Here is a 15,533-nt window from a genome sequence, read left to right as displayed (position 1 = left end):
CTCTGCTCTGCCTATGTGAGTCTTTTTATTTGCTTGTAATGTTCAAAGCTCAAAGGAATGTTTTTCAGATAAGCATGAGAATTGCCAAGTTCAGAAGTGACTTCTTAAGTCCTTTTTAATAAACACATTAGAAAGCTTTCTATGCTAGGAATATTTAGGGCATAGTGCTAGATGTTTTCATTTACCTCCTGGCTTATGTTTGGTGTCACCTGAGAAAGTAGCAGCTGCAGTGGACTTACCAATTGCAGTTCTCTTTCAGCACTTCTGCTGTGTCTGATCTGTAAACCTTTTCTATATAGGCTGTTTCTGCAGTAGCTGGTGAGCATTACTTCAGATCTGACCTGTTATGTGCAATAAGCTGCTGTTGTCTCTACTATCTTCAAGTTGTCTAAGTACATTTTTTTAAGAGTACTCAGCTGGGAAAGGCATAGCTCAGGAGAACTTAATTTAGAAGTAATACTAACTTAATTAGTTCCTGATTTTAATGCCATCTCTCATGCCCTGCTGAAGGAGGAAGTACTTTCTCCAGCTATGTTCTTCCAATGCTTTTTTTTTTTCCTTTTTTTTTTTTTTTTTCACTGGCTCTGGTGTGCATCTTTGTGTTGTACTTAAACAGCGGGAAAGTTGACATCTCCCTGCCATTTCCCACATTGTGATGAACTGGCTTATCATGTGAGTTTGTGAGTTGAAGCAGGGAGAGTGAGAGAGAATAACCACTGGAAGTGATGGGGAGAAAGTAGAAACTTTTACTCTCCTCCTCTCTTCCAGGTGGTGTAAGAGCTCTTAATTAATGCAACTGTAGCACAGAACCACATAATCAGTTTTGCTTTTTACTATCTTTTTGTGGGGGATTAATGATAAACTAGATAGGGGAATTGATCTAGCTGAAAAATACTTAGTCAGCTCTCCATCTTTCTGTTGCATGGCTCCACAGTGCACGTATACTCAGTAGTATGTGGATAACAAGAAGAAAAAGTGGAGACCTGAAGTGACCAGGAAGCATAGGAACTGCTTAGGTTAGCCACACTGTCGAATAAGTAAATACAGCTGTGATTTGACTTTCTTTCACCTGGCACTCATTGTGTTGTTGTGCGTCTCTTCTCTTTGTTTTTGCTACTGCTGCCGAAGTGATGCTTAAGTGCTCATGCAGAATCATCTCCTTTTGTTTAGAGCAGGTTTGCTCTCTGTTTCTGTGGCTTTTTTTTTTTTAATATCTGAGGAAATATTATGTGGCACTTCTTGGCCTATTCCTGTGAATAAGCCAGGACTGAACTATTGGCTTGTCTTGTATGTGGGGTCTGTTTAAGCATGAATTGCTTTTGACCTAGAATTTCAAAGAGGGGAGAATTCTTCCTGCTTTTTACTGATTGTAGCTCAAAACTTAAGTTTCTATTTCTACAGAGTTTTTAAGCAGTTTGACAATTTTCTTTGGATAAATTGCCTGAATTTCTAGTGAACTTCAGAGATGAGGGTATAATTTGTTGAAATGCTGCTTAAATAATGTGCTTCTTGCTGCAACCAACAGACTGTTCTGAAATATGCTGCAAGTTTGTTAGTTAAGCAAAGTGATTCAGATTTTTTTGCCAGTATACCAAAGGTATTTGAAGAAATAATGGATTTAGCTAATAAATATACAATATGAACAACTACAAGATGTACTACTTTGACCCTGTCTTTATTAAGAATCCCGTTTGCAGTGTATCCATTTCTAAAAAGCAACCCTCTCAACCAAATACTGCCAGACAAATAAACCTTGAATCTGAAGCCCATTTAAAACAAAACACTGTTTATATCTTAGCATAAGGTGAGAGAACACATTGCGTGTCAGGTGCTTATGGTGGACTTGGAGAAGCCACATAGATGATGATCAGACACTGTAGAAAATAGGAACAAATAGGAGACTTTGGAATAAATCCTATACTTTTGAGCTTTGTATTTAGCCTGTATATTGGTCTATATTTATGTACAAGGCATTTATAATCCAACTGGAAGATTGAATAGTATTATATGAGACCTCTTATTTGTATTTAGTTCTGTGTGACTGTTTAAATTAAATCTTCTTTAATTGATCAGTTAGCATACGTAACAAAAGTTTTCCTATTTAGATGAGAGATCTCCAGACGCACAGTACGTGGATTTGCTGCTGAACCCAGAACGTTACACTGGATACAAGGGGCCTTCTGCTTGGAGAGTATGGAACAGCATCTATGAAGAAAACTGCTTTAAGTAATTGGGGAAGAGGAAGCCTGTTTCTTATAATTGTACCTCAGTTTAGCTTAAAACTGATCTTTATGTTTTCTAACTTATTTTCTAGGCCTCGATCTGTCTATCGTCCTTTAAATCCACTGGCACCTAGTAGGGGTGGGTCTTGCCTGTTTTGTTTTCTAATGCGTTTCTTTTAACATAGTGACTATTCCAGTGATGAAAATAGCAATCTTCAGTCTGTAGGTGTGCTTTCTGCTTTTTTTTAATTTCTTCTGTAGAAGTAGCTGTACATTTTCAATATTTAGAGTAAGGCTTGTGGTACTTGATTATATACATGCCTAATCTTATGCATATGAATGGGCTTATTAATGTCAGGGGAGCTGATGTGGAAACCGTAGTATAAGTCTCAAAGCTGTTTAGTGATACATTGATTTTCCAATTTGGATGCACTTGTGTATTCTTACCTTGTTTCTTTTTTCCTAAAGCACTTAATTTAATCACCTTAGCACATACTTACTTTAGTGTAACGGAGCTGTCAATTTTTCATCCATAGTATGTAATGTGTTACAAGTGTACAAATAATTGCATTATTTGAAGGAGGAGTGGACACTTAGGCTTAATTATCTGCAAGAATGTTTAAGAAAAATATGCTAATGACTTGGAGTTTAGGTTTTCAAATTTAGATGAAAGCTATAACCTGGTGTTCCAAATAAATCAGCTTTCCCTCTGACAGTGTCTCATTTCACTTAAAAGTTACTATTAGCCAATAGACTGAGTTAAAAAAAAAGCACCATCCATTAGAAAATCAATTTCTCAGTATTTATAACACTAAAAGCTGATACATTGCTGATATGCACAAATAAAAATAATTGCAAGAACAGTTTAATGCAGAGATCAGAATTTCAGAAAGAAACACTGGTCAGACTGTTGAACAATGCAGACTGAAGAAAATTACTTCCTAACCATCTTTCTGAACCTAAAACATAGCTTTCAAGAATATGTAAATCAGCTGCTACTAAGTTTTTAAATTACATGGTCTTGAGGAGGAAGAATGGAAGTATGGAAAGTAGCCTATTTTTTTGTAGATTAAATAAGATTTCTTGTGCTTTTTCAGTGATTATAGTAAAGTCTGTTGTTCATTACTGTTTTGCTGTGGAAATTATCTTTTTAATACTTATGGATTTTTTTTTCCCCCCTAAGGAGGAGATGATGGTAAGTCATATTGTTTTGCTTGACCTGCAGAAATGAAGTAAGCATTAGTGAGTTTTGGACTTGTGATTTGTTCACTTTATGGTTATTGAAGTGGAGAGCAGGAAAGTTTTGTTTTTATGCAGATTATTGATCAGAAAATATTTTTATTAGATCATTCTTTCATTTGGAGTATTGGGAAGGAGAGGATAAGAGCAAAACACAGTCCTATTGTTGATTCTTATCCTTATAACAGAATATGTGTTTGTGGTAGTGTTATCAGCTTCTCCAGAACCCCATTGATACTGATGTCAGATCCCTTCAAAGAAAAGGGACAGTTTTTTGTATACTTTCTTGAATGTCCTTGATTTGGGGAAGATGAGAAGAGAGTGGGAGGAAAGCATTTGGTCTGTCTGCAGTGACAGACTAAGATTTTTCAGTCAACTGAAAGCTCTTGGGCAAAAAGATCTAAGTCTAAAGGAAGCCTTCAGACTTTATCAGCCAAGGTAAAGGCTGTCACATATAATTACACTCTGCTGTCACATCTTGCACCACTAGTGTGTATCATCAGACTTGCGCTTCCACACACTGCTGAGTGCCCTCACCAGTAGCTTAGTCATGCTCATTCTTGTATTCTCCTATTCTGACCCCAATAGATTCAAACTACTCTGAGTTCAGCCACTTCAGTGCCTATTCTCATTTTAGTAGCTAAATTATTTAGCTTAATGTCCAGGTGGCAGCTAATGTTAGTATACATAGTAATCTAAAGATACTGTAATGTTGGAAATTAATATTCTTCATTTAACTGTGTGCTTTGTATTTACAGGAGAATCTTTCTACACATGGCTAGAAGGTAAAGGCTCTTGTATGCGTTAATATAATGTTAAATTCACTAAAAGAAATGCTGTAGCATTTTTCATAGTTTAGGCTTTTTAGTAAATTATAATTTCAGTAACTTCTGTCATTCAAGGAATATTTCTTTACTTGAGGGACTTCTGATTCACTTAGATGATATACTCCTTGAACCTTTAAGTGTTTTATCTTCTTTAAAGGGGGAGTTCACTTCCAGTTACTTTGAATTTCCTGGTTATTTTAGGCATTTAAGCAGGGACTTTACTAGTAATAATATGGGTAAATGTTATTATTTGGAAACAGCTTTAAAGAACATTAAAGATTTTGATGGTTCTTCTCCCACTGTAGAATCTAACATAAGTATACTGTGTGTATCTAACGTAAGTGTAATGTGTGTTCAGAAAGCAAAGCGATTTTGTCTTTATTCATGTTTAAATGGAAATTGTTATGGCAGTAGTAGCAATCAAAATCTCATTTTGGAGGTGTGCAGAAAATTAAGTGAGTTAAATGTACTTAATTTTAAAATTAGTTCATTCTACCTTTCATAAGCATTTACTTGTCTAATTGGCAATCTCTTAGGTGGTGCTATTGTAGAAAAGCATATAGATTTAAATACCTTTAAAAATGTGATGTCTGTAAATGAGAATACATCTCAGCCTGGCAGATAGGCTTCCCTTTGTGGATATTGGAGTGGCAGGGAAGTCACCCAAATGGATCTTTGAGAAAGGAGCAAACTCTGAAATTTCAAGTGTAGTTTCTATCTTCAGTTCTAAGTGGAATCATAAGTAGTGTCTGCATATAAATTATATTTCGACCACTCAGTGTATTTCTGTGTACATTCTTGAAGTCTGTATGCATCAAAGTCATATTTTCCGAAGTTTTGTTCTGTGCATTTGAATCTTCGGTGAATTTACGGTAGAGCTGTGAAGAAGCACTTCTGCTGTTTTCCAATGCTGTAAGGTTTTCTGGGGCTTTTCATGTTTTTATGTAAGGCCACTCCACAGTGGTAGCTCTAGTTGTAATTAAGATGGGTCACAGTATATTTCTGTTTTCCATACTGTCAAAATTCACTATTTCAAATTTACTGCTTAAACAATATAAGCATCTTATTTTTGAATGGCAATTTATCTGTACCACAATTGACCAGATACTTGTTTGACTGTGTTTAAGAAGGCTAAAATACCAAGCAAGAAATGTCAAACTTTGTTCTTAGTATTGCTTTATAAAAAAATAGGAGATAAAGTTTTCCTATGATGGGATATAAGGGCTTATTAACAATGCTGTAATTGTAACTCTTGGTAGTTAACTATGCAGACTTGCGTTCCTAAAATGGCAAGATATATTAATTTTAATAAATTATTTCCAGTATTTAGTTTGGGATCTGTTTTGTCTTTTTTCCTGGACAGGTCTTTGCCTTGAGAAAAGAGTGTTTTATAAACTCATTTCTGGACTTCATGCTAGCATCAACCTGCATCTGTGTGCAAATTACCTTCTTGAAGGTAAGTCTAGGTAAAATTACTGAATTTGCTATAGAATTCTGCAGTATCTGTAATGTGTATTTTGGTGTTTTCGGTAAGTTTTTGGTGTATACTCAGTTGCTTTCTTTTTCTAAATACATATGTTTTAATCCTCCTGCCATTTTTTTTTTTTTCCTTTTTTCTCTGTGTAGAAACCTGGGGAAAGCCTCGCTGGGGACCAAATGTGAAAGAGTTCACTCGCCGCTTTGACCCTGTTGAAACGAAAGGAGAAGGACCAAGGAGGCTCAAAAACTTGTATTTCTTGTATTTGATAGAGCTGCGTGCTTTGTCAAAGGTTGCCCCGTACTTTGAGCGCTCAGTTGTTGACCTTTACACTGGCAATGGCCATGAGGATGCTGAATCTAAAGCCCTCTTACTCGATATCTTCAGGGATACAAAGTAAGGCATAGAATTATGTTTTTTGGTTTTTGGTTTGTTTGTTTTTGTTGTTTGTTTCCAGCAATTTGAAATTCTCAGTCGTATTCAGAAATGAGCATAGGCAACCTCTTGATAGGATAGGACAAGAATCAGAGTGGAACGAAGAAATAAAATTAAGTAATGGGAGAGATCAAGACGAATTTTTGTTTGTCTGGAGAAATTAATATTTTTGAGGTTTGAATGTACCAGTCTTTAAAAACTGAAAAAAAAACCCTACAAAAAGACCCAAACCACACAACACCCTGGACTACTCCCCGTATGTTGCTCTTTCTGATTTTTTCACTATAAGATGCACATGATTTATTTTGAAAAGGAAAGTACTACATACAGTCTTTTAATGATCCACTGAGTAATCCAGCTCTTATAACAGACTTAAGCTATGGTGGTTTATCCATCCCTTCTTCCTTCTGTTTACTCTGTAAAGTTCTTAAGTTCAGTTCCTTTGCTCTCCTTTTTGGTAGTTTTTGTGATTGCTAACATGTTGTGTGGCTTCATTGCTGTCCCCAGTCATAGTCTTGCTAGGTATTTGACATGTGGTCAGACAACAATCAACTGGAAGGCAAAAATTTAGCCAATTTCAGTGTATATTAGAATAAAACTGTGAATAACAGATTTCAAGTTACAGTGATTAAACAGTAAAATGGATACCATTGAGTCTTTTTTTAATGCTAGTCTGAAAAGACTAGGAACTCTGAAATGTGTTTTACACTGATGGCATCAGCTGCTCATCAAGCTTGACTGAACACTATAGTTTATGCCAGAATTTGTTTTGATTGTGTTTTGTTTTTATTAGGTCCTTCCGTATGCACTTTGATGAAAAGTCCATGTTTGCTGGAGATAAAAAAGGAGCCAAGTCATTAAAGGTAAAGCTAGTTTTCTGAATTACATCCAAAATATCCATTTTGGAATTAAGTTGTCTTATTTTAGAAAACCCTTTTGCATACCAGAATCATACTGCTGAGAGTAGAAAAAGCAGGGATAAAAACTTAGAGTTGTATCTGAGGCCTTTTTATCTACTGTATAGTAAACTGCTGTCCTGATCCAAGCAGACTGAAATCTCTGGCTTCGTGCCTTGAGTCTGCCATCAGCACTGTGGTGGGGCCGATGAGTTGAATTAGTATTACCAGTAGATGCAGTGGTGTTTATTTTTAATTGAATATTAGCCAAACAAATTTGTTTGACTAATAGAATATTTCACGTTAAGTATCTCCAAAAAAACACCCCAACCCAGTCATGTATGTTTTAAAAACTGATGCCTTATAATATATAGTATAGTATCATGTAATATAATGTTATACTTAACATTAGAAAAGCAAAGTTCCTAGACATGGGACCCTAATGTGAGTGCTGTAACTCAACAGCAACTTCCAGTGTTAACATGCTAGTGTTCAGATTGGTGTACACTGTGATTCCACAGTTTGTATGGCTCAGTAATGAAGGCTTGTGTTAATATTTGTTAACACTTCTAATACTTATTTCAGTAGCAGTATGGAAGCTCGTCAGCGTTACAAAGAATGCTATTAGAAAAATGCCAGTGTTTTGTAAGCCCAGCTAGTGTTTTTTGGGCCTAAATTAATTGAGATCAGCCTAAATAGTTCTGTGCTGTGCTTGTTCTCACTCTGACTGAAGCTGCAAAGCAACAATCTACCCATAGCTTTGAACAGGAAATATCTTTTGTGAATCGTAGCCTGTTTGCCTGTTCATCAAAAAGGTAGGCTGGTTCAAAAGGGATTAGAATAAAAATGGAAATAAAATGGGTAGGGACCCAGTAGTTCTCACTTGGAAAATTTTGAGAAAGTTGGTAGAAAATCAGTGCCCAGAATCCAAGTGTTACCCTACATGTTCAATATTTTTGGAGGTTTTTTGAGGAATTACCTATTAGAATTGGCTTGGAAACAAGATTCTGGGTTTACATGGAGCTTTGTTATGGCCTGACTACAAAAGGCAATGGTTTTATTTGGTTTTGGTAAGAGATAATTGATATCCTAATGGTACTAGATTTGTTAACCTTCTATTTTTGTACATTAACATTTTTTATTTTGCTTTTAACTGGTAGGAAGAATTCAGATTGCATTTCAAGAACATATCCCGCATAATGGACTGTGTTGGATGTGACAAATGCAGGCTGTGGGGCAAGCTGCAGGTACACTTTATTTTGTGTGTGTATGTGCATAGCAAGGGCAGGTTCTGAGATTAGCATCCATTTCATTTTGGCAGGTTGCCTCTTACCTTAGCATTCAGACTTTCAGCACGCACTGGTCCTTGATGTCCTTACCTATATATTAAAAATAAACATATGTCTAATTTACTGTTTAACAACTTGAAAAAAAAAAGTTAAAAATGTTATTTTATTTAGTCAAAGGCGTTTAGTTTACTGGAAGGTAGAGTTTTTCTTCTGAAAAAGATGCATTTAAAACAGACGTTTCATGATGAATTACTACTGGTAGTCAATATCTTATCTGTATCCCTTGATCAGATGAGCCTTGTAGAATCAGTTATGGGAAACCTTCCTGTAAATACAGCACTTACTTGTTAGAAAATCCAGTGTGATATTTAACGTCACAAATCGAGGCATAAGAAAAAGTAATTCAGATTTTCACAGTTTACACAGAAGGCAGCAAACGAACACAAACAGTAAAGCTGAATGTTGAAAAACAGTTTCATTTTCTGGACACTTACTATTTTTATTTTACTGATAACAATATTTTAAGCCTCAAGACTAATATTAAGTCCAGACTGAGAATGGTTATTTTGTAGTGCCTGCTGTACTATACCTCTGTATTGCATTGAACCTATCAGAGTGCAGTTTTCAAAGAAGTTCCTAACATCGAAAACTGTGATCTCTGCTGAATTTCCAGAGTTCTGCTTACCCTGTCCTGTGCTTCTGATCTATTATTGTTTTTTCCTTCTCGCTCACAATTAAACAGGGTCAGACTTCCTGACCTATAAAGTTCCCTTGCAGCTAGCTCCAACCACTTTTTGTCAAAATCCGGTGGTTGTCTCTGTAGCTAGATTAAAAGCAAAAATAAGACAAGCTGCTTCTGTTCTATTTCTGCATAGAAAATAGGGGTTGAAAGTGAAACTGCAGTGTGTGCCACTGGGTTTGGAGGTGGAAAAAGCACTCATGTTGTGACACCTCATAAGAAAAATTTGTTTAACTATAAGAGGGAGGGGAGAGGAAGAGGGAAGATGTGTTTCTGCAGCAGTGGGGCATCTGTAAAGTAAGAGGCAGGAGGGAGATGGAACTGTTGCTATGGGCATATTTTCATAAGTGTGGCCAAGGAGAAAAGAGATGGGGAAAGAAGATACTAAAAACAGAAGGATGAAGAGCAAGTTACCTGAGGAAACAAATGTTCTTAAGTAAGTGACTGAACCTGGTACACAGCTGGTGGCATGCATTTGCATTAGTGCCCTGGTTTGTGTGCAGTTATTTGGGTTGAGATATTGGGATATCCAGTTTGCCTGGATTAGTAATTTTCGGAAGTTTTTATGGTTTTCCGAGTGTTTGAAGGAGTGATCTTACTTTTTTTTTGTAGACTCAAGGTTTAGGAACTGCTCTAAAGATCTTGTTTTCTGAGAAAGAAATACAGAGCCTTCCTGAGAACAGCCCATCAAAAGGTTTTCAACTCACACGACAAGAAATAGTTGCTCTTGTAAATGCCTTTGGAAGGTAAGGTGTTATCATTCGTATAGTAGAGAAACATAAAACTTGAGTGTCAGTGCTCAGGCTTTGGGGAAAGATGGTATTGAACTTGTAGCTACAGATTTTTAAAGGTTGAATTACCATTAGTGATATTGATGAAGTTATTGCCTTCAAAACTGAGCATGTGAGTGGTTACTGTTAGCCTTGGTCATCATTCTGTGTTTGGATCTAATTCATCTCACCATCTCGAATCTCATAAATTTCATCTTGTGAAAGGAGGATTTTAATCTCTTAATAGACTTTTTGATTGATTTTTTAAAAATTTACTGCAATCAAATGATGAAACGTTTTAACAGCTTTAAACAATTCTTGCTTTGTTCATCATGTTAGTTCTTAAGATCCTGAATATAACAATCTGTTCATGTTTAAACAGTCTATTTAAACAATCTGATAAAAGACAGTAATAAACTTTATCTCTGCTTAGGGATTTTTAGATGTTTACTGAAGGTGGGACATTTAAACATATAAACTTTATTCTCTGTAGTATATTATGTAAATATATATGTAAATGGAGAGTCAGATAGTAGATCTTTTGAGAGAAGGTATATCTTAAGTGTGTTAATCTTTGGAACAGAATTGTGTTTGAAAAAAACAAAGAAAGAAAAAGCCTCCTTGAATGTGATGATTTGTACTTGTCTTTCACATCTGACTTAATAACACTTAGGTGGTTTTTGTTTTACAGGCTTTCCACGAGTATAAAAGAGTTGCAGAATTTTAAAGTTCTATTACAAAAAACGAGGTAATGAAGGTCTTTGCACAACCCATTAGTGAAGATCATTTACATGACTGCATTGAGCAGAAGGAACTGATCCTTACAGGACTCACATGAACTGATAAAAAATAAAATCAAATACCAACTTGAATATTTATGTTTAAACTAGGAAAGGTTATTAATTAGAAAATATATTTATGAATGAAATATATAGTTTTTAAATGTGTAAATTATGCTGATCTGTTTATTTTTTAAGTTCTCTGCTCAAAATTCTGTTATAATGAGACTTCATAAATTTTCTTATTTCCTTGTCTTTCTGAGACAGCTTCTTTATATGAAACCATGCGTACCTCCACCCTGACTTGGCCTGTCCTGAGAGAGGGGGGTCACTTCTAGTCTCCCTGGTTATTGAGCTTCAGTATATTCTGAGGATTTGCTATGTTACTTCTGAAGTTCTGACTGTCAGAAAGAAAGGGGGGGGGAAGAACCTAAACCAACCCAACAACAACAACAACCAAACCACAGAAGGAGATAAGGCTCTTGCTGAGGTCTGGCTTCTTACCATGATAATGAAACTTACTTAAAAATAGCAGATTTACTGAGCAGAAAAATGTGATTTCATACTGAGCTCCTTTGCATCGTGCTGAGATCAACATTTTTTTTCCCTTATGTTGTATTTTTCAGAATTTCTTTTATTTAAAATTACTGCCTTGTCTCTGATGCAGCACAGTTGGAAATGACTTTTCTGCAGCTCCTTAGACACCTGCATTTGCCTGGGGGTGGGGGTCAGGGCAGGGGGAGATGGCTGGTGGAGTGCTGCTGTCTGAAAAGCCTCAATCAAATTTGCTCCATATTATTTTCTGGATTGTAATCACAAGTTCAGTTTCCAGAAATTGTCTTTTTAATGTCTAAAATGTTAAAACAGCACACTTTGGTCTTTGAGCCATGGAAATAAATTTGCTCTATATGAGTTATGTCTGAGTGCTATGTTGAAAGGTCAGTGTAAAAAGAACTTGTTTTTGTAGTCACTTTTTAAAAAAATGATGCTTTTTAAAATTCATAATCATACTGACATTTAATACCACATACTCTATCTATGCAAACCCTTCCTGTATTTTCTTTAAAAGGATATTCAGTGTAAAAAAACGGGTATGTTAATAACGTTGCTTTCATAGAATAAGAAATTACTCATGTATCATTGTCCATCAATATCAGTGATAACTTACCAGTGTCAGAACAGAATTCAGAAACAGCATTGCCAATTAGTAGCAACCAAATATTGGTTTAAATCTAAAATGAAGTAGTCATTTCTTTTAAACCAGCATGTTTAAAAATGAAGTTAGGAGTTATGAATGTAGGAAGTGCTGGTATGGTGTAGATACATCTCTTTTTTTAAAAAACAAGTCTTCACAAAATTAAGTGCTCTTAATCATTTTTCACCCTACCAGATACCGAGTGACCTGTTTATATAATTGATTGTAGCTGTATTGGCTTCCATAATGTGTTCCTTTACCGCTGAGATTTTCTGAAGGCTGGAATATACTCTGTCCTTTGTTTCCAGACTCGCTTCAAATTTCTACCTGACTGGAAATAAAATAGACTATCCTGCTGACACTTGCTTTTATAAAAAGTACTGTTTGCTCAAAAAAGTAAGTTCCCTTGAGTCAACCTGGGATAAGCTAAACAAAAGGGGGGGGGGGGAGGAGAAAGAGGAAAAAAACCCAAAAACTAAACCACCCTCTCAAATTTTTGATGATAGTTGCATGAATTGGCAGTGAACTGCTGTCCAGTCAGAAGTTCCTGCTTAAGCCAATAAGTAATTGAATGTGGTGTTAGGGAAAGCTGATGCCAGTCTAGGGATGTTATGTTCTTACCTAGTAGCCTCTCTAGCCTGTGGGCAACTGTGTCTGAGCAAGTCACCACAGATTTTCTTTTTCTAATTAATGCAGAAGAGCAGGATGTGTCTAGGTGGATTCACCTGGCCTCTTCCAAGCTCTGCATTTGCATCCTAGAGTTTATCTTTCTCCATTTAACTGAAGTGGGAATCTAAGTAACTAGCTCAGATGTGAATAGCTGTGTTTAGTAAATGAGCTACACACTGAGTATCCAAATCTTCTGAGTAACTGTATATACTGGAAGTGTAGTTTTCAGTTGGCCATTAATTCCTTGCCTTTTAGATAGACCTGCAAGGGCTAGAATTTGTAGACTCGCTTGTGTGAGGAATGCTGTACAGCTGGGATTTATCTGTATTATTATATGTTACAGTGCCTAAAGCTTTAGGCAGGATTTTTTAATGGGAAAAAAAAAAAGTTGTATTGTCTGGGCCATCCCAGGAAGGACCCAAGTCTCAAAAATGCTTCTTCCTTTCTTTCCCCTTGCTTTGTGGGGAAAGTGAATTGCTTCCAACCTCCTTCTGGGGATGCAACTTGCTATTTAGGTTTTTTGTTTCCACCTGTGCCTGGCTAAAACCTACAGACACTGAAGCAACATCATGCACTTGCTCATGAGACAGGAGAGAGATTTGGGTATGCAGATCCTGGAGACCTGCTCCTTGCAGCCCTCACTGGCACAAGTGCAGGCCAAGTTAATACTGTTGGGTAAGGACATAAAGAGAAGGGAAGCTTTTCTTCTCCTTTGTGTCATGGAAACACAGGAATGCAACTGAACAGCAGATTCTGCGTATGGGGAAGTTGTGTTGCATTTGAAGGTGCATCTTGCTTAATGATCAAATATGGAAGGCGTTTCATTTCACTATCATTGTAGAGATGGGACGTAAAATTTTTCCTGTAACAAATCTGGTTGAAACAATTTTCCTGTCACCATCTTTTTTTACTGTATTTAATGTACATTCTGTGACTATGCTGCCTATAAAGTTTTGCCGTGTGGGTTGGATGACTTAGTTCTTTATACGTTCAATTAAATTTTAGAAATTTACAGCTCAGTTTTTATACTGAAGAATAAGGTTAGTTACACTGTTCACAACCTGTAAACTATTTTAAATTCCAACTCCCTGTTGGAGATCAGCTTGTCAACTTTGTCTGTCATTCATTTCAGAGTAGCAGTACATTTCCTTGTACAAATGACACAATGATTGTAATCCCAGAGGTAGTGAGAAGACGAAGACAAAAATGTTTAATTGTTCCCAAGCCAAGAGGACTTCTGTGAAATAGGGAAAAAAGACTTGGTGCAAAGTGCACCAAGGCAAAAAGTAGAGCACTGTTGTGAACAACTTGCTCTTCAATTGAGGACAAAGGTCAGAATACAGATTTAAAACAGTGAAATATAGAGACTTGTGTAAGCTAGAATAATAAGTGTTTTCTACTTTTCAACTGATTACCTGTGCTGTTTGTCATTATATGTGCATGAAATACACTGTGCCACACTTTCTTGAGTTGAGTTTTGATGGTTGGGTTGCCTTTATATGACCTTGCTTTGTGCTTTTCTGGGAAATGACCTGTAATGTGTTGTAAATAATCTTGATGCTCATGTTTATAAAGTAGCAATCAGCAATTCATCACTTTCCAATTTCTCCATATAGCTACCCTATTAAAATGTAATATTTATTAAAATCAAAATCAATGTTAGAACTGCTTACTGAGATCTAAACACTTCTAAACCTTTGCTATGTTTGAATCTACAAGATGCAAATTAAAGTATTTTCTGCTACAACTTCTTTTCGTGAATGTAATTTTTGGGGTTTCATTTGAAAATGTTTTTTGATTTTCATTTACCCTTCAACTACACTTGGTAGATATTATATAAATTACATTTTTTTTTTACATTCGTTTAAGCTTAAACTGATAAGCAGATTTTCATCTCACTTCACTTTCGTTCAAAAGATGAAGGTAACCTGTGTATCTGTTACAATTTACAGTGTACCGTAGTGTCTGCACATCAGAAATCCATTAGCCCCTCTTTAAGACCAATTGTTTTAAGAGACAAAAAGGCTTATTTTGAAATGAAGTTTGTTCTGTCCCTTTTTCAGAATAGCTTTATAAAATCAGATTTATAAATAACGTTTTATTGGTTGGTTCACCCAGTGGGACTCTTCGTGTTGAAATTATTTCCCTGAAAGGGTTTCTGCAGCTCTCTGTTTCTTTCTATATGCATTTTTAAAAAATTGTTGTACTAAAACTTTGATACCCACCTAAACTGGGGATGAAATATGTGTAAGTACCTGTTACACAGGAGATGATAATTATAGTGATTTAATTTAAATTTAAGATCTAACCTATCAGTGTTGTTTAAATCTCTTGTGTTTGAGAGTATTTAATTGGTTGGTTACAGTCACTTGTCATTCCACTTTTTTGCATGCATACTGAGGTATAGGGATTAAGTTGGTTTTTAAGTGCAGGATTCTCTTAAGTTTTTGCTGTGCAGCTGTATATACTGTGAGGAAAATGTAATTCCTGCAGACTTCTCTTGCACTGGGTCTTCTGGAAGTTTTGTACGAACATGATTGTAGCACTTCAAAGGGTTTAATAAAATTTCAGTTCTCCCAACCCCGTGGCACCTTTTTTAATCTTTTACTGATAGTTTAATTGGCTTTTTTTTCATCAATGCACGTATGTGAAGAAGGCAATGGAAGCTTTGGGAGGGCAAACAGTTTACTTCTGCTGGAGGCAAGGTTCATGCTTTGACTTGAAGATGAAGACCCTAAAGCCCCAAGAACCTGTGGAAGACTCAACATGTGAGTGTGGCACTACTATGCTTTTGCCTTTCAAGCAGATCTGATCAGATCTATTCCCCATCCCTTTGTTTTTTTCCCTGTAGATACTTGGTGAAATGTACATAAGAATTCTTGACTACTTGGGCTTCCTGAAGTTGAGTGTGAGGAAAACATGAAGCCTGTCCACCATTTGGGGCTGCTGTAGTACAGCTCAGAATGAAGAAACTACTTTTATTCTAGTAATCTAGT

The 15,533-nt window shown here is 36.0% G+C and overlaps 1 protein-coding gene across 2 annotated transcripts in view; it reads left to right on the top strand.

Moving 5' to 3' along the window:
• ERO1B (endoplasmic reticulum oxidoreductase 1 beta) overlaps positions 1 to 14,284 on the top strand; it is a 28,520-nt gene extending 14,236 nt beyond the window's left edge. Inside the window, exons 7-16 of one of the 2 annotated variants that reach the window (XM_027900109.1) lie at positions 2,106 to 2,226; positions 2,315 to 2,361; positions 3,406 to 3,417; positions 4,220 to 4,246; positions 5,652 to 5,744; positions 5,915 to 6,161; positions 6,994 to 7,063; positions 8,257 to 8,343; positions 9,737 to 9,870; positions 10,586 to 14,284. In XM_027900109.1, coding sequence (XP_027755910.1) covers positions 2,106 to 2,226; positions 2,315 to 2,361; positions 3,406 to 3,417; positions 4,220 to 4,246; positions 5,652 to 5,744; positions 5,915 to 6,161; positions 6,994 to 7,063; positions 8,257 to 8,343; positions 9,737 to 9,870; positions 10,586 to 10,646 — 899 coding nt within the window. In that variant the 3' untranslated portion in view covers positions 10,647 to 14,284. The remainder of the gene's footprint in view (positions 1 to 2,105; positions 2,227 to 2,314; positions 2,362 to 3,405; positions 3,418 to 4,219; positions 4,247 to 5,651; positions 5,745 to 5,914; positions 6,162 to 6,993; positions 7,064 to 8,256; positions 8,344 to 9,736; positions 9,871 to 10,585) is intronic. The other variant, XM_027900110.1, reaches the window with a different exon arrangement.
• The last annotated feature ends 1,249 nt before the right edge of the window (positions 14,285 to 15,533 follow it).

The sequence above is a fragment of the Empidonax traillii genome, unplaced genomic scaffold, assembly GCF_003031625.1.
Source record: "Empidonax traillii isolate 1590-97213 ecotype Southwest subspecies unplaced genomic scaffold, ASM303162v1 scaffold707:size593822, whole genome shotgun sequence".
Taxonomy (NCBI): Eukaryota; Metazoa; Chordata; class Aves; order Passeriformes; family Tyrannidae; genus Empidonax; species Empidonax traillii.
This window is presented reverse-complemented; position numbering and strand designations above follow the sequence as displayed.